The 19,989-nt window shown below is 42.3% G+C and overlaps 1 protein-coding gene across 2 annotated transcripts in view; it reads left to right on the plus strand.

The window, feature by feature from the left end:
* Nucleotides 1-848: 848 nt before the first annotated feature.
* LOC147124364 (guanine nucleotide-binding protein G(q) subunit alpha-like) overlaps nucleotides 849-19,989 on the plus strand; it is a 246,758-nt gene continuing 227,617 nt past the window's right edge. Inside the window, exon 1 of one of the 2 annotated variants that reach the window (XM_085985802.1) lies at nucleotides 849-1,611. In XM_085985802.1, the coding sequence (XP_085841928.1) occupies nucleotides 1,476-1,611 (136 nt within the window). In that variant the 5' untranslated portion in view covers nucleotides 849-1,475. The remainder of the gene's footprint in view (nucleotides 1,612-19,989) is intronic. The other variant, XM_085985793.1, reaches the window with a different exon arrangement.

The raw sequence follows: 19,989 nt of genomic DNA on the forward strand, positions 1-19,989 counted from the left end.
GTAACTTATCATGCCAATAAAGCGATTTGAATTGTGAATTGTGAAAAGCCGGAGCTCGGAGGATCGTGCACCGCTGCATAAACACATAACTTGTGCATAAGAAAACGGGCAGCACCGTTACTGATTGTAAAGAACTGAGTTCTGCTAACTTAATCACAACGCCCACAGGGTGCCGTTACTATAGCCTTTAAACATTGTAGCCGTTTCTCCAAAATGTAAAGATGTTGAAAGAAACACAGCAACAGTATCCACTTGCTTTTATATAAAAAATTGTGTTATTGAATCGTGTTGATAAAACACTATCGTGGTCTTAATGAGTTAATGTCAACAAGGGATTTACAAACATATAAAATACACAGAGGATTTCAGTTAATCTTGTCATTTTTGAGTGAAGTCGATACGTGTGTTCCGGGATGGATCTGAATTCCTATAAGAAATGCCCTCTAGTTGCTCCGCGGATGTTCCAGGTCAATGGAATACGGAATGGGGCAGTTTGAAATTGTTCACCCTTTGTTCCCAATTAACATCTCAACGTAGTACGGACTGTTTCGACCGACTTCGAACTGCTGTAACATCAAATGATGTCCCGTTTATGCACCTTAGCAAAAAAAAGAAAAACGTGGCCGGATTTCCTACTTTTGCTACAGTTTTCTACCCATATCCCTGCAGAATTCATTAAAAAATATGCTTCCAGTCATAAAATCAACACCCCCTCCGAGCTCTTTCCAATTACAACGTCATTTTATGATTAGAGAGCCACCATGGTTTATAATAAAATCAGGGACGAGGGAGCTAATGAAAAAAAACTGTAGGCATTATATATAAATATAATAAATATGAAAATGGGGAAGTATAAAAACGTCCATTTGGGAATAAAATATTGTGGAGGAAAAAGAGGGCGCAGTCTTATTATTGGGTTTCTATTGCCCTGTATTTTTGTATTTGTTCCCAAGGTGTGTGCAGTGATTGTGATTTTGCGGCTGCATTCCCAGTCTCTCCAGTGAGAGGGAGGGAGTAAGTGTCCGCCATATTCTCTCCACTTTACCACGCCCGTGGATCTGGCGGAAACAGCCGCAGGATTTCTCGCTCCTTTCTGTGCTCTCAGCCGCCTGCTCGTCTTCGGAAACTCGCCGCCAAGCTGACGGGAGAAAGTGACAGCGATACGGGGGTTCGACAACCCGGCGACTGTACAGAAAAAAACAAGCGAGAGTGAAAAGCGTTGCCGCAGGATATATTTGTATCCCTTCATAGCGTGAGGAGAACATTAACGAGAGATCAGAGACCCCTCAGCTTGGGATTTCAAAATACTCAGCGTCAGCCTTTCTCTCAGTTTGTGCTAGTTTTTAATTTTCGATTGTGTTTTTTCCCCCCACCCGCCTTTACAACTCCCCGTGAATTCTCCATGTTTAGTAAGGTTGTGGAATACTGAGAGGAGAACCCCCCCTACACACACAACACACACACAAGTCGGCTACATGACTCTCGACTCCATCATGGCGTGCTGCCTGAGCGAAGAAGCGAAAGAAGCGAAAAGGATCAACGCGGAGATCGAGAGGCAGCTCCGGAGAGACAAGCGGGATGCGCGCAGAGAACTGAAACTACTGCTGCTCGGTGAGTCTTGTCGATGGAGAGGACCCGGGAGGAGGGAATTAAAAATAAAACTTTACATTAAAAAAAAATGGAAATAGTTTACGTGAATTTTAAAAAAAGAGATCACCCCTTTCGCCCAAACCGACTGGACACCCCCACCCGCGCTCCACCACGGCAATGTAACAGACCGTGTGTGTGTGTCCCGCTTTTAATAAGCTAGTCGGGTCTGTGCAGTGGGGTGCGGGTTGTTACCTGATATTTGTGCGTGTTTATTTATTTATTTACTTTAATGTACTAAGAGTTGTTGTGGTGAAAACGAATTTTGGCGACATTGTTTTCAGTTCTGGATGCAGAACCCCAAATGGGAATGAGAGGGAGTTACGGTTATTCTTTAATAATTAGAGTATCTTGCATGCAGTCACCAAAATAGACGACCTATTTGCAATGATACCTTGCATTGAAGTGATACTCGGAACCCTTTAAATGGAGCCATTTTACGTTAGAATAGTAACGTGAACATGTTTGATCAATTTCTGTAATCTGGGGTGTAGATAGAGTTTTTCACAATGTTCATGTCATTGGAATCTTGGCTATTAAGCCTTTCATTTTTCATCCGTACCATTTGTACATATAACTGAATATAAAGGAAATGCTCATACACTTGCAGTATGTAACGTGTACATTTGATATATTGTGAAATTTGTCTTGAAGCATTACTTATGTAGGAAAACGTATATGGTGTGTTTTCAATACATGGGTCTGTTTTATCAGGTGACATTGTTAGGTGATGTGCTGCTACTGTATTTAACCAAAGACGATGCAAGTTGTAATAAAACAAGGATTGTATAGTTGCTGCAGATAGACTAATTTAAATTACCTAAACAAGTCAACTAACGATTAAATATGTCTTTTTTTGTGCATGTTTTGGATGGGGAGTTTGAATAAATTTCTTTGGTTAATGCCCCAGCCAACAAATTGTAAAATAATTACTTTTGATCTTTCTTCCAAAACCTTGATTGCACACAACAACATTTCATAAACTGGGACTTTGTAAAGTCTTCCATATTGCTTTTCACTTTTGAGAAATAGTGCACAGACCAGTAACTAACAAGATCAATAGAGTATAGCTGGAATGAGCCTTTAATAGTTGAGGCCAAAAGTAGAGAAGCATTTTAAGTTAACTGTATCAAGTGCCGCACCATGTTTAAAATAAAGAATGCCAGTGATATAATAAGGGGTATTATGCCTCGGATTAAATCATTAAATGGATTACTTGATCACAGCAGCCACAGACAGAGATCCCATTACACAAATGCCAAACTTTGTCAATGAGGGAAAAATATCCAAATAAACAATAAGGGCAACACCATGGGAATTGTATGATGGCCTCACATTAAGGGTGGAAGCAGACCTTTAATGATAAAAGAGAGCGGTTCATACTTTGTGAAATTTTTTTTTTTCAGGCAGTGAAAATATGCAATGCTTTTGACTGAGTTATATTCAGTAGTGTTTGTATCCTTGTGTTTGAACTAGTAGCTTTGTTTATCATCATATGGCGGGATTTCATCTGTATGCAGCAGAGAACAAGAATACCTTTGAATGCATCCACAGGACTCAATTTGCTAGTCCCTGTAAGCCGTGACATGGATCCAGGTCAAGTGAGGTTCCTATTATCTGTTTGGCAGAACAATGAAGTACATTTTTACCTTGATGCATGCCCAATGTGCTTGTATGGTCAAACTTCTCCACCAAACCTATTCAAGCTTGTGGTTACTACCTGTATAATCAAATCAGCATAAAATATTACTTGACTGTAATATATCCATTCTGTTTTGTGAACTGAAAGATATTAATCAGTGGTAACTTTGTGTATCAAGATAGAACTGGCATTGTGCTCATAGCCTTTCGTCCCCAACATGTTGATTAAGAATACTAGGTAAAAATGAGTGGGAAAAGTATCTGTACATGCCACACAAGTTGTTATTTTGATATGACACATCAAATCTTGTTTCTACGTGAGACATTGAGCCTTTAGCCTGCTACATAAGTATTTTAATGTGCTTTCAAATTGATTTTTAGAAGGCTGAACCATCTGATTTTATATGATCTGATTCGTATCATAGTGGATGATATCATTACACCACAATAGAGCTTAAAATAGCATTTGAAGCTAGAATAACCATTAGTTGCAGCAGCATTGGGTTAGAAGGTTAAAGTAGAGGAGTGCAGATGATGCAATTAAAGATTCCAATGCGGCATCCACAATGACTATGCCAGGCGTCTGGGTTGTGTTTCTAGCCGCATTAATGTTCATGTCAATGCGAACTCACATTCGTTGTAAGGTATTGACTGACAGATCTTGAAGTTTATGTGTGGGTGTTGTCGAACATAGTTTGTTAGATTTATATTATGAACACAGCATTATTAATAATGAGTACAGATATTATCACCATTGTTAACCCTGGTCATGTCCAGCAATGAGTTACAACTATCCACCAATTTTGATAACTGCAAGTGGTGATCTTTTATCATATTTTATTGTGTGCCATTACAATCTACTTATACCATGTGATTAACATATCATTTTAGACTTTTAAAATAATAATGGAAACTATTAAAAACATACATGACACTTTTGAAGAGTTGCTGTTGTGTATGAAAAATTGGTTGATCTTGAGAATAAGTGTTATCGTGATAACTGATTAAAGAATGATTTAAATGTCACAATGTGGGGCTCCCTGCCGCAAAATGCAACACTGTTTAGGAGCAAATCCCAGCTTTAATAATTTTGTAGTACTATTTGTCAATATAGACCACTAAGAGTTATAATTTCAGTCCTCTGCAGCTGGGTATAAAAATCGTAGTTGAGGTATCGGAGCAGGAGAGATATCTTGGGGTTTTAGTGGAGAGATCACTAAAACCATCAGCACCATGATCCCAGGCTGTTAAAAAAGCAAACAGAATGTTGGGGTGCATAGCAAATAGTGTAACATAGAAGAAATAAAGAAATAACTTGCATTGATATAGTGCCTTTCATGAACTCAGGATGTTCCAAACCACTTGACAGCCAATTAAATACTTTTGAAGTGAACTGTTGCAAAGTAGGTAATGTGGAAGCTAATTAGCACACAACAAGGTCCCACAACAGCAATGAACTAATGATCAGGTAATCTCTTTTAGTGATGTTGGTTGAGGGATAAATATTGGCCAGGACCCCGGGGAGAACTCCCCTGCTCATCTTCAACATAGTACCATAGGATCTTTTACATCTACTTGAGGACAGACGGGGCCTCGATTTAACATCTGATCTGAAAGACGGCATCTCCAAATGAAGTACCTGGATTATGTGCACAAGTATTTGGAGTGGGACTTAAACCCACAACCTTCTGACTCAGTCGACAGTGCTACACCTGACCCGCTAAATCCAGAGAAGACAATTTAAAACTGGTGAGACAACATCTGTAGTACTGCGTGCAGTTTGGTCATCCTATTTCAAAAGTAGGGGGTACAGAGAAGGGCTACGCCGTTGATCCAAGAACTTAAAGGAATGGCATATGTGGAAAAGTTGACCACCCTGGGTCTTTGTCTTGCAAAGAAAAGGAGAGGGGATATAATGTGTTTAAAATTATGACGGGTATGGAAAAATTGGATTCGAGTAGACTTTTCTGCAGTGTACATAATTTAAGCACGAGTGGTCATATTTACAAATTGAGAGAAATTAAAAAAAAGGAAATGCAGAGCAATTTTTTTTGCTGAAATGGATGGTAAGAATGTGGAACAGATTCCCGCATGGAGTGTTGGAACAAGATATCATAAGGTGGTTCAAGAAGGAATTAAGCAAGTTCTTGGTCAACAAATGGTATTCAGGTTATTAGAATTGTACCAAGGGAATACTGTGGGGAGCTGGAATAGATGGACCAACGGTTTTCCTGCCTGAAACTGTCATTGTTACTGTAAGCCTGTTATGTTCATTGATTTACAGTACTGGTCCTGCTCTTAAGGCCTGCTTAGAGGTGGCTTTTAGTAGAATTGAATTTTAGTTGTAAGAGTAGAGTGGACTTTGGGAACAGTAATCCTAGTTTCTGCAGCAGAATAATTGGAATTGTTAGCTGTGGCTCAGTTGGTAGCACACTCGCCTCGTGTGTCAGAAGGATTTGGGTTCAAGTCCCACTCCAAAGACTTGAGTACAAGAATCTAAGCTGACACTCCAGTGCAGTACTGAGGGAGGGCTGTAGTGTCAGAGGTGTGGTCTTTCGGATGAGACATTAAACCAAGTCTCTGCTCTCACGTGGACGTAAAAGATCCCATGGCGCTATTTTGAAGAAGAACAGGGGCGTTAACCCTGGTGTCCTGGCCAATATTTATTCCTCAATAAACATCACTGAAACAGATTATCTGGTCATGATCACATTGCTGTTTGTGGGAACTTGCTGTACACAAATTGGTTACCGTGTTTCCTACATTACAACAGTGACTGCACTTCAAAAGTACTTCATTGGCTGTAATGTGCTTTGGGACATTCTGAGGTCGTGAAAGGCGCTATATAAATGCAAGCTTTTTTTCTTTGTTCTGCATAAAATGTTATCTTTATTATGAAGCTAAATTTATCTAGGTAGGCGTGTTGTGATGTCATCAAAATCCACAGAGGCACAACTTTATAGCTTTAACATTCACTACCAGCTTTTCTAATGTGTTTATGTGTATATATAATAAATGTATAGTGAACTCTCCTCCTGGCCACAATTTAAAGTGGTGGTTTGTCTTAATGTGCTGCCTCACCCAAGTGGCCATTCTTCATATGTTTGTTTAAAAAGTGAATTTCAACCAGGCATTTGACTCTAGGCACAGCACAGTGAGTCTGATCCAGTAATGACATTAGCTAGTGATCAGTAATTTGTTATCTGCTTTGGGAACAGAGTAATTGTAGTGTCCATACTATTGCCCTAGTTGAGATCATGAGACTTGGAGTAAGGATTGAACCTGGGACCTTGCCGGTTTGTATGGTTTAGTACCAAATGATACAGTTAACTTCAGAGGTGTGGCATGAATAGTTTCATCACATTGAGGTGAACGTGTTGAGCATACTCACGTTTTGAAGTAAGTGAAAGTGATATCCTTGCGTTTAACCTGAAAGCATGTAGGATCATGTGGCAGGTACTGCAGAATTACATTTTCTTTAGAAAGTGAGTTACTGAAGGAAAGAACTTCTATAGCATCTTATCATGTCTCTCAGGATATTCCAAAACGCTTCACATCTGTTCAATTACTTTTTGATGTGCAGTCACTGTTATGTGGGTAAACACGGCAGCTAATTTACACACAGCAAAGTCTCCCAAACAGCAAATGAGATGAAGCACATAGTTTTTGGTGGTGTTTGTTGAAGGAGTAATATTGGCCAGGACACGGGGAAAATTCCCGACTAATAGTGCCATGGAATTTTTTACATCCGCATGAATCACTGCAACAGACAGACTGGGCCTCATCTGACAATGCAGCACTCCTTCAGTAGTACACTCAGGTGTCAGCCTAGATTATGCACTGAAGTCCTGGAATGGGGTTTTTCACTTTGAGTTAGAGACGAGAGCTACCAACTGAGCCAATCTGAGACTTGGCAAGTAAATGGTACAGTATATCTTCTCATCGTTTTTTGTGTCGTGTCTGTCAAAATTCTCATGCTTGATCTTTCAGATTGGTTGAGTGTTTCTGCTGTTTTTTAATTGATGGTTATAGTGTCAATTTTGTGACTGAAACAATCACATTGTGACAAAAAAATTCTATATTGACGATATAGAACTTTACCTTTGTTAAAATGTGATTGGTTCTAACAAAATTACAATTTCTGTGCAGTACAACAGCCATGAGAGTTTTTAGCATCCCACCTTCTATTAAAGCTAGACAGGTGGTACATTCTTCATTTATAAGTCACTTGTACACTGATGTGAATAAATGTTATTTTTGAACTGGCTTCCCTCTCTGGCGTCTGCCGTCGTGAGCAAAGAGCCAACCAACCTACTTTCTTTTACTGCCAAATGGGTTCTTTTTTCCACTCCACCCCCAACCTCCGCCGCAATGCAGGGCTCACCACGGGCGAGTACTGTCCATTGTTGCTTCCTTCCCAGGCTCGTGCAACATGCAGCTTCCTCGTTGCCCCAGCACTTGCCCCCGAGCCCTATGCATTACAAGTAATGCTGCGAGAATATGAGAGTGCTTATAAAGGATACCATTTGTGATTCAGTGTATTCAATAGTATTAGACATTTCTCATTTCATCATCTTGATTTAGCTGAGGATGATCTGGTTTATAGGAAACAAAAGGAAATGGAAGGGGAGTAAACATAAAGGACTTCCTTCATCTTTATTCCCTCATGAAGAGTGACAAAGCAGCTTGCTAGAGACTGACCACAGCAGAATAATACGTTGTAATGCACGGTAATGCTCTTCTTCTTTGAAAATAATGCATCTTCTCACTAGATGCTGAGCGCTCCAGTATGTTTAATAATGTTCAGGGCTAAGGCACCCATGAGCATGAGAGGTAGCCAAAGATGAACTGTCACATGCATCACCTGAGAGTCTTGGTTTTGACCAGGGCCTCAACATGGTGGGTCTGTAGCAGGTGGTTTATGCTCAGAAAAGTTGGAATTCTACTTCTCAAGAAATGATTAACTTTCGTACTTTGCTTCGTCTTTCCTCCCATCTTCCTATCTTTTTAAAAAAGATGAAAATGTTTGATGGTGTCATCAAGGAATGTTTGCCCCCATAGTTTTAGGGGAAAAAGCCCTTGACTCCAGGGTATACCTGTAGTGTATGTACCTTTAAGACAGAACTACTTTTACAGCTCCTCCATACTGTAGTACCGGCAGTGACCACACCTGTATATAAGCCTTGCACATGCCTCTGTACCCCCAGTCTTGAGACTACCCTCCTCCAGTAAATACCTGTTGATTGTTAAGTTACAGCATCCGTGTGGTTATTGAAAAACATCATACTCTCAGAATCACGGATCTAACAGTGGCGACGAGTGTCGATTCGAATCGACCTGCAACTCTGCATTTCCCTTCGAGGATTCGCTCCGGGAGGGCGGTGTAAGAAAGTCGAGGCCTGGAACACGGGCGTCGACCATGAGCAACCGCCCAGTCGTCCGGCAGAGAGTGAACATCGCAGGGGAGGCTGTGGAGAGCCGGGCATGGTTTCCCAGCCACGACGATCAGCAAGAGACTGACGACAGGTCCAGCGCAGACCCTTCCCGGACAGCGGCGGCTGGAGCCAACCAACGGCGGAGAGAAAGCCGAGCAGCGTCGATGGGGTAAGACAGAGGGTGAAGCGCACAGGGCGCAGCCGGGGGTTGAAAACCGAGCAGCGGAGAGAAAAAAAAAAGAAACAAAACGGAGAGAGAGAGAGAGAGGGTAAAGCAACAGCCGGGTTCAGGACCGAGCGGCGTCGAGAGAAAAAAGAACGCGCAGAGCACAGCCAGGGCTCAAGGGCTGAACAGTGTCCATGGGGAGAAGAAGGGAGAGCACGGGAGACGCCATTTTTAGAAGCCGCAGTGGAGAAGGTCGAGCGCGGGAAGGAAGGAAAGCGCGGGAGACGCCATTTTGTGCCAGCGGAGAAGAAGGGGAAGCGCGGGAGACGCCATTTTGACAGTTAAATCACACCCAGGGATGCCGAAGAGTGGCAGTATCTCTACGTTCGACAATGAAGTCGAAGATTGGGTGACATATGTGGAACGTATTGCAGGGCGAATGAAGTGCCAGATGCTAGGAAAGCACTGGTTTTGTTAAATTCCATGGGTGCAAAAACTTATGGGTTACTGCAAAACCTAATAACCCCAGAGAAGCCTGTGAACAAGAATTTCGAAAGTATAGTAGAAATCCTACAGGACCACTTAAACCCCACACCGCTGCTGATAGCAGAACGATTTAAGTTCCATAAAAGGAACCAACACAAAGACGAAAGCAATGCTGAGTACCTAACGGAACTGCGCAAGCTATCGAAACACTGCCAGTTTGGAGCGGGACTAGCAGATACGTTAAGGGACATGTTTGTGTGTGGGCTACAAAGTGAAGGAACCCAGAAATGGCTTCTATCAGAAAAGGATCTTACGCTGGACAAGGCTTTCAGTATGGCAGTATCACACGAAGCAGCCGCAAGGGGCGCTGCAGAGATACAACGGAGACCGCAAGAATATGGCACCGATGAAATGTCCTATGGAACAGGGAAGTGCTATCGCTGTGGCAGAACAACACATGACCAGAAGGATTGTTGGTTCAAGGACCAAGTGTGCAGACAGTGTGGAAAAGCAGGACACATAGCAAGAGTCTGCAGGTCTGGGAAGAAAACCAACAGTAAGAAATCTCCACAGAAGTACAAAAAGGTACAACAGGTGATGGATAGTAGTTCAGATGAACAGAAAAGTGACACAGACTCTGGAAGCAAGGAGCTGGGTTGTCTGAAACTACATAAGGTAACCAAAATGGAGGATCACCAGACTATCTGGGTTACACTCAAGATAGACGGAGTCCAAGTGGAAGTGGAATTGGACACAGGATCAGCCCTAACAGTCATAAACCAAAGAGACTACAAGCGGCTATTTTCACACATACCCTTGAAAGCTACAGAGATTGTCTTGAAGACGTACACGGGGCAAAAAGTCTACCCCAAAGGAAAAATAAGGGTGAAAGTGATATACAAAGGCCAGGAAATACCTAAAATGGATATGTATGTATTGCCAGATGGAGGATCACCACTGCTAGGACGTGAATGGATCTGGAAGATACATTTAGATTGGCATTCCATACAGGCACTGAAGGTTGAGGCCAAAAAGGATGACGACGTCACACCTGGACTGTATTGTCCGTGTGTAGATAAAGACACTGAAGACAGGAGTTGGTTCATAGGTATTTACTAAGCAAGTCTGGGGGGGGGGGTTTCTAAAGGATATACACAATACACAGGCTTATATAGCCCAAGTGGTAATTACCGGCATTACGCACACCTGGGGCTCTTAAAGGCACATACACCACATGGACGACTGTCAAAAATGCTAACTGACGCAAAAGAAGTGTTCCAGGAGGGACCCGGAACACTAAAAGGCATAACAGCAACGATTAAAATAGAGGAAAATGCAAGCCCAAAGTTTCTTAAGGCCAGACCAGTGCCTTATACGATCCGACCAGCCGTCGAAGCAGAGCTGGAAGGGTTGGAATGTTCAGGAGTACTGTCCAAAGTAGACTGGAGCGAGTGGGCTACACCCATCGTTCCTGTAATGAAGAGGTCGTTGAGTAATACGCCTGGGGAACCAAAGAAGGTCCGCATCTGTAGGGATTTTAAGGTGACAGTGAACCCAGTCATTCACACGGTACAATATCCGCTTCCACGAATTGAGGATATTTTCTCCTCGCTATCTGGAGGTAAACGTTTCACCAAAATTGATCTAGCCCAGGCGTACTTGCAAATGGAGGTAGAAGAAGCTTCGAAACAATACCTTACGATTAACACTCAAAGGTCTCTATCAATACAACCGGCTGGTGTTCGGGGTAGCATCGGCTCCGGCTATCTGGCAGAGGGCAATGGATCAAGTCCTGCAAGGGATTCCAGGGACCCAGTGTTATTTGGACGACATCCTGGTCACAGGCGAAAATGGCAGTGATCACCTCGCCAACTTGGAGAAGGTGCTCACCAGATTAAAGGAGTATGGGCTACGAGCTAATCGCCACAAGTGCGAGTTTTTCCAGAAACAGATCTTGTATTGTGGCCACGTCATCAATGAAGAGGGGTTACATAAGTCCCCTGACAAGATAGAGGCAGTAGTCAAGGCTCCAGCACCGGAAAATGTGTCACAACTGAGGTCGTTCCTCGGGCTGGTAAACTACTACCACAAGTTCTTACCAAATTTGTCCACGGTATTACACCCACTGAACACCCTACTGCAAACGGGTACCATGGAAGTGGAATGACGAACATAGACGAGCTTTCCAGAAGTGCAAAGAATTGATCACATCAAAAGAGGTGTTGGCCCATTTCAACCCAGCACTACCAATTCGTTTGGCATGTGATGCATCACCCTATGGTATTGGAGCGGTGCTGTCGCACAAATTCCCAGACGGGTTGGAGAGACCAGTAGCCTTTGCGTCTCGGTCACTAACCTCAGCCGAGCGCAACTACGCCCAGATTGACAGGGAGGCCCTCGGCCTAGTATGGGGAGTAAAAAAATTCAACCACTATTTGCATGGGCAGAAGTTCACCTTGATGACTGACCACCAACCACTTGTCTCCATCTTTAGTCCTAAGAGGGGCGCTCCAGTGACAACTGCACAACAGTTACAAAGATGGTCCCTGTTTCTAGGGGCGAATCAATATGAAATAGAATATAAAGGCACGAAACAGCATGGGAACGCTGATGGGCTATCGCGCCTGCCACTGCCTACTGTGGAGGAAGCACCAGCAGTGGACCCTATAGAGATATTTTATTCGTCAATAATTGAACGATTGCCAGTAACGAACGTGGATATAGAGAAGGAGACCCGCAATGATCCGACACTGTCTCGGGTATATGATTTGACGGTGAGGGGATGGCCAACACATGGCGACTCACTGTTGCCAGCATTCTCATCCAGAAGAGAACAGCTGTCAGTATGCCAGGGGACAGTGATGTGTGGATCCTGAGTGGTGATTCCACCCAAGTTAAGGGAGAGAGTGCTAAATGAGCTGCATGAAGGTCATCTGGGGGGAGTGAAAATGAAAAGCCTTGCTAGGGCTTGTGTGGTGGCCGGGAATCGATCAACAAATCGAAGACCTAACCAAGAGCTGCTCAGGATGCCAGAAGGTCCAAAATGCACCACCACATGCCCCTCTACACCCATGGGAGTGGCCCTCCTCTCCATGGGAACGGGTGCATATTGATTTTGCTGGTCCATTCATGGACTCAATGTTCTTAATAGCAGTGGATGCTCATTCGAAGTGGCCTGAGGTGATAAAAATGTCCTCAACCACTACAGAGAAAACGATTGCAGTCCTACGGACCATATTTGCCAGAAACGGCTTGCCAGAGCAGATTTGCTCTGATAATGGACCACAGTTTGTGTCCGAAGAGTTTCGAAAATTTATGAGAAGGAATGGGGTAAGGCATTACACATCCGCCCCGTATCATCCAGCCACAAATGGCTTGGCTGAGAGGTTCGTACAAACCTTTAAGAAGGCGATAAAGGCCATGTGCGACGATGAAATTCCACTACAGCATAAGGTGGACAATTTCTTATTAGCCTACCGAAACGCGACACATGCAGTTACCAACCAGACCCCGGCTATGATGTTCTTTAACCGAAGGTTGAGATCTTGTCTGGACTTGCTCAGACCAAATGTGCGAAGAAATGTTGAGGACAAACAATTCCAGCACGTCAATGAGAAGCCGACAAGGAGCTTCAATGTAGGGCAACCAGTCTTGGCCCGGGACTACCGAACAGAGAAATGGCAACCCGGAACGATATGCACAAGGCAGGGGCCATTAATGTACACAGTGGATGTCGGGGAGAACATTGTGAGACGCCACGTCGATCAGATCTTAGCGTCACAGGAACGAGTCATCCCCATGTCTCGAGTACCTGGGGATGAACCCGACATACCGGTAGCATCTACCTCCGAACCAGTAGCAGTGGAAACCGATGAACTACCCGATGAAAAGGGGCCAGAATCGCCTCTGCACCAAGAACAAGAACCTCAGGAAAGGCGCTATCCCAAAAGAGTCAGGAAGCCGCCCCAAAGACTGAATCTATAAATGGACTATTGTTGTTTAATGTACTGTTAAAGTGTTAATTGTTATTTGAATATTAGGGGTACTACTAATCTAAAAGGGGAAGAATTGTAGTGTATGTGCCTTTAAGAGAGAACTACTTTTACAGCTCCTGTATACTGTAGTACCGGCAGTGACCACACCTGTATATAAGCCTTGCGCATGCCTCTGTACCCCCAGTCTTGAGACTACCCTCCTCCAGTAAATACCTGTTTATTGTTAAGTTACAGCATCCGTGTGGTTATTGAAAAACATCATACTCTCAGAATCACGGATCTAACAATACCTACTTACAAGAAGATTTTGTGGCCTTAAGAGGGGAGCCACCATTTTAGCAGCAAAATATTACATTATGCATTGTATGATATAAAACGCCTATTCTTGGAAAATAATCTACCTAATGTTAGTATGAGCAATGACACAAGATCTGTTAGTATATAGAAAAATGTTTTTATATATAATTAAAAAAAAGGTTCTAACACAAAACCAGCATAGCCTTCTAAAACAGAATGCTGTAATCTCAAAAGAACTTGCATTTATACGAGATTAGGAATAGCATGGCTGAAAAGTGAAAGGACATGGGTTAAACTTGAGTGGTTGAGTATGGTGAGTATTTGGGGATTGTAGTAGTATAGTCAGGATGAATGGCGTGGAGCGACAAGAATTCGATTGGTGGAAGGGAGTAATTAGTATTTGGGGGAACGTTAGTGGGTTTGGACATAATGAGTAGTGGAGGGTGATGGATAACGGGTATTTGCTGGGGGTCGTTGGGAAACGACTAGTTTGAATGTGGCAGTGGTGGATATCTAGACTGGTAGAGGGTTTTGGGGAGTTAGTGGGGGGGTCGTGTAGGATAGGACAAAGGTAATGGTTGAGGTTTGAAATAAATATAAATGGAATAGGCTGAGATAGAGAAACAAATAAAGAGCAGTAGAGAGAAGGAATTTTGTCAGCTCCAAGTCGAGTACCATCCAATCTTGGATATACATTATCATTTCCGCTGTACATCGCTATTCCTTCATCATTGTGTCAATGTCCTAGAATTCCTTACCTAACACCACCATGACAGGACTTCAGATGTTCAAGATGAAGGGCAACTAGGAGATGGACAATAAATACAGCATTGGCAACATTGCGAGCACCCTGAAACACAAAATCCAGATGGGGAAGCCATGCAGGGCCAGAGAAGGCGGGGGCAGCTGACATAGAAAGACATCCCGCAAATACCCGTTATCCATCACCCTCAACTACACATTATGCCCAAACCCACTAATGTTCCCCCAAATACTAATTACCCCCATTCCACCAATCGAATTCATTTCATCCTGACGATGTACTACTACAATCCCCAAATACCATACTCTCAACCATTCAAGTTTAACCCGTGTCCTTTCACTTTTCAGCAATGCAGAGGAGCGAAGAAGAGGTTATGATAATGGACAGAGGGAGCAGTGGAGAGAAAGTAGGGTTAAAGCAGACCGATGACAGCCACAAAGAAGGGGATGGGCTGAAGCATAGAGAGGGGAGTAGAAGCAGGCAGAGTGAGCCTTGGAGGAGTGGAGAGCAAGCAAGACTGTCACTGAGGACTGCAAAGAAAGTGGGTGGAAGCCAACAAATGCAGACATTGTGCCATCCCGACCACATAGAGAAATCCAAAATGTAGAGCGCTTCACTAAAGTGAAGTTTACAAATGAGATTAGTTGAATTACAGAATAATATAAAAGGATAAGGAAATTACAAAATAAATATGAAATAAATTATTTAAAATTCTTTTTGCCACCATTTAAGATTCTGGAAGGAGACAAGGCCCAATTTCAGTAAACTGCAGGTGGGTAGTACTGTGGAGTATGGTGCCTCAGTGCCATCTACCTTGGAGATGCAAATCTTGGGACCTGGGAGGACTGAAAAGGAAATGCAAGTATACAAGAAATTTAAATCTCACCAAACTTAAATTAATATCTAGATGTGACAGAAATAGTATGAAGTGAATTGTTTCTGTAAGCGCAGGAAGCACACAATTGTTTCAATATATAATCAGTAAATTAGCAGATCTCTCGTTACTTAAGGTGAAAGAAGTTGTGCTGTTGCAAGGGTGGGTGCTGGGTTGGAGTTAATTGTACAAATGTAAATGTATATCATTTATACTAGCCGATATCCTGTGGTATTGACCTGGTATGTTGAATAATATGATTCCTCTCTTAACTGACTGTGCCAGGTATCTCTCCATCTATCTCGTATTATTTGGTTTTATTATTTTTAGCTTATTACCTTTCCCCTTTAACTCTTTTTGCTTCTTTCTCTGTCTTTTATTTCCCTTTTGGGTATGAGATGGGTGGTGTGGCGAGGAAAGAAGTCAGGAACTGAAGGCTGCATTTGCGGTGGGGGTTGCAGGGAAAATGTGGCTGTTAGTGGCTTCCTTCCTAACGTTTCCCTCAACCATATACTTCCCCCATTCTTTCAACTTCCCACTAGTCATTCAATCATTACTAGCCCTACCCCTTCCCATTTAACTACCCACTCAACCCCTTCATCCTCCCCTTCCCTTGTTCCTCACCCTGAACCCTTCATCCACTTCTTCCACTCCCACTTGGTCAACCCACAGGTCGGCGGCCAAAATTCAAATTTTTGTTTTTTAAAAAAGAATAACATTAGAATGAGGAAAGAAACTGGTTGTCTGCTGTTCTCCTCCCTATTTTTATGTCTTTCTCTCACCCTCTCATAGCCGTTAGAAAGTGGAATCTCTGGGTCACAGGTGAAAACTTTCACTTTTACTAACTGTCGACAAAACGGATGAGGCAATTAGCTTACTTCAAAAAAAAATTCCCGAAATTTGAAGTACCGTTACATGAGGAAAGACATACATTTTTTCCCCCTCAACCTGCCCACATGCACACCCACTCTCTTCACGTGCTTGGTCTCACTTGTGCTTTCTCGGTCTCCCTCTCTCACTTGTTTTCTCTCTTATGCGTGCATATTCTCTTAAAAGAAAATTCAGTGAATAAATTTAATGATATTAAATATTTTTATTTTGTTTTGGACATGAGAGCTCACTGAGGAAAAAAAATGATAGAGGAAAAACATTTTGAAAAGCATTGTGAGAGAGTAATGGGAATGCAGTGCCCTTATTTTTATGTATTCCAAATATCAATTCCCTAAGTCTACTTATATAGAAATTATCTATGTCTAAGATGCCAGCTGTTTTGTGTGGACTGCCAGCTTCTTTGAGATGCTGTTTGGACGTCAGTATTTTCTGAGGAAAGTCCTGTTTTTAACTTTTATTTTGTGCACGTGTGTGAGACGTGTGAGGTAATGCATTTGGGGAGGGCTAGCAAGGAAAGGGAATACACATTAAATGTTAGGACACTGAGTAGTGTAGAGGAACAAAGGGACCTTGGAGTGCATGTCCACAGAACCCTGAAGGTAGCAGGCCAGGTAGATAAGGTGGTTAAGAAGGCATACGGAATGCTTGCCTTTATTAGCCGTGGTATAGAATTTCAGAGCAGGGGGGTTATGCTTCAACTGTATAAAACACTAGTTAGGCCTCAGCTAGAGTACTGCGTGCAGTTCTGGTCACCACATTACAGGAAAGATGTGATTGCACTAGAGAGGGTATGGAGTAGATTTACAAGGATGTTGCCGGGAGTAGAGAATCTTAGCTATGAGGAAAGACTGGATAGGCTGGGTCTGTTTTCCTTGGAACAGAGGAGGCTGAAGGGAGACCTTATTGAGGTGTATAAAATTATGAAGGGTATAGATAAAGTGGATAGAAAGGACCTATTTCCCTTAGTAGAAGGGTCAAAAACCAGGGGGTACAGATTTAAAGTAATTGGCGGAAGGTTTAGAGGGGATTTGAGAGGAAATGAGGGTTGTGGGGGTCTGGAACTCACTGCCTGAAAGGGTGGTAGAGGCAGGAACTATAACCACATTTTAAAAGTACTTGGATGTGCATTTGGGATGCTCTAACCTGCAGGGCTACGGACCAAGAGCTGGGAAGTGGGATTAGGCTGGATAGCTCTTTGTTGGCCGGCGCGGACACGATGGGCCGAAATGGCCTCCTTCCGTGCTGTAACATTCTATGATTCTATGTGTGGAGTTCCAAGCACTTGTGTACAAAAGGTTTGAGAGTCTTGCACTGGCTTGGTATTGTAGGTAGGAAGTAATTACAGTTTCTGGTAGATTCCTGTTTCCTGCAATGTTGATTCTATTTTCAAAAAAAAGTAAAAAGAAATTATGTAAGAGCTTACACAATCCCCTGCTCTGCCAAGTTTGGTGATCAATGACATGATTGTTGGTACAGTTATACAGCTGCGTGCTGATCATATCTGGTGCTACAAATGTATTTTGTCTTGGTTTCCACAACATGAAGAATGATGTTATGCCCGCAGTATAAATTTATTTTAAGGAATATGTTTTGAATTTGGGATTTAGAGGTGATTATCTGTATTAAATATTTTTTTTTAATGCAAAATGGTGAAATCTATTTTTTTTTCTTCTGTCCAAATTAAGTTTTAGACTGACTGTAATTGAACATTGGGTTATTCTGTTTAAAAGCAAAGTAAATTGGACCCCAAAGCTTAATAATGAAGCTTGCCTGATGTCCATGATATAGCAGTTGATTGCTGTTGAGAGTTCCAGTTCTTAAAAAGAAATATTGACAACCCAGAAAGGCCAAGTATAGACGTGTATGCCGCCATTGGCTGGTTGTTATAGATGCTAGTCAAACATATTTTGCACGCACTGCCAGCTTTTATGAGGTGCTGATGAAATTCCATGTTTTTAACTTCTCCAACAGCACTTGGGGCTGAGGTCCTCCAGTATGTGCCAGAAATCTCTTTTTTTGTGTATGCAATTGTGCATAAAATTCATGGCCCCTGTACCACCTCGGCCCTGCACATAAGATGTAATTACAATTTTTCTAAGAAGGTGGGTCAGCACTTTTCCTATCTATGATTTCAATTTGAGAAGTTTTCTTGCTGTCCTCTAGTTTCTCCATTGCTCAATTTTACTTTGTTTTGGCTTCAACTTCTCAGCTCACTTTTTATTCCTTCCAGTTTTAACTTTTTTTTTTCGTTCATTGGATGTGGGTGTTGCTGCTATACTTCTCTCATCTTCCAACATAACTAAATGATTATTGTCAAATCATTGTTTAGGTTTGATTCCCTTTTTCCCAGTAACTAACTGACGGAGTTCAGGCCATAAACTGGACACATCCAATTTAGGTTTTTAATTTTTGAAAAAACCGCTGTCACACTATTTTGTTGCCTTTCTGTTGAAGTTTTTAAGCAGCTAAAGATGTAAAATTCGCATTGCTGATGCTTTCTGTGATCTACAGAGAAGTTTCATTTGTATTACCATCTGCTCCTTTATTAATGAACATTATAGAATTTAAAAAGTTTTTCTTTATAGGCAATCTGGTGGAGAAGAATCTCACTACAAAATGTGGAAAATGCAACAAAAAGTGGCAAATACCATTTTGCGGTCAGCGGCGAAGGGATGGCGTTCGCCGTTCATTATGCTTGCCGCTGCCCACAGACTTTTAGTGGGCTTTTGTGTGGCAACTTAGAGTAATTAGAGAGTCATTTCAGTGCGGCGCCCTCTACAGCAGGCCTGGGACCTCTGTGAGCAGGTCAAGCAGCAGCGTGTCTCTTCAACCAATCAGATCGAAGAATCCTTATTGAGATACGCAGAGCCTAAACCAGGAAGTGTAAGTTTGAATTAAATATTCTATGAAAAATAATGTACGGAAAGCAAAATAAAGAGAGAGAAAGAAAGATAGGATTAAGAGAGAGAGTTAAATGAAACAGAAAAGAAAAGTGAAAAGAACTTGTTTCTTTTAGCTTAAATTTTTTTCCAATAATGATTAAAATCTGAAGGAATGAGACTTCACACTTGTAAAAGTAAATTTTCAGTGTCAGAGAGGTTCACGCTCTTCATGTGTTTTAATGCCGAATCTCTTGGTGAGGTATTGGTGTAGCAAAACTTCTGGAAGAGAAGGGCAAATCAGCAACTTTCTGATTTCCGTGTTTAACTGCAAGTGTGCGGATGCTCAAAGTTGCTGTCCTATTTACTCCTTTAATAATGGTGAGCTCTGATAGCCCTACTACAAAATACACGTAAATACTTCCTTCATCAGGCCTGCCTGCAAGTCCACCCTCTCCCAGAAATAATCTTGTGCTACCAGAGTTTGTTCTCCTCATCCAAAAATTATAAATCCACCACTCCCAAAAATTACACTTTTGTGTGTTTGAGTTCCCCCACCCCTGTAATACAAATGAATGGAATGTTGGGTGTAGCTGCAGTTTAACTCATGACAGGTTCATGCCCCACAGCACTTCCAATGTAAATAGATCTATTTAAATGTCATACATATCAACAACAACTTGTATTTATATAGCACCTTTAACGTTGTAAAATGTCCCAGGGCACTTTGCAGGAGTATTAGAAGACAGAATTTGATACCGAGCCACATAAGGAGAAATTAGGGCAGATGGCCGAAAGCTTGGTCAAAGAGGTAGGTGTTAAGGAGCGTCTAAAAGAAGGAAAGAGTGATAGAGAGGCAGAGAGCAGCTGAAGGCACGGTCACCAGTGGTTGAGTGATTAAAATCAGGGATGCTC

Source organism: Somniosus microcephalus, chromosome 1 (assembly GCF_052327205.1).
Source record: "Somniosus microcephalus isolate GS21.2 chromosome 1, FLI_Smic_1.0, whole genome shotgun sequence".
NCBI classification, from domain to species: Eukaryota; Metazoa; Chordata; class Chondrichthyes; order Squaliformes; family Somniosidae; genus Somniosus; species Somniosus microcephalus.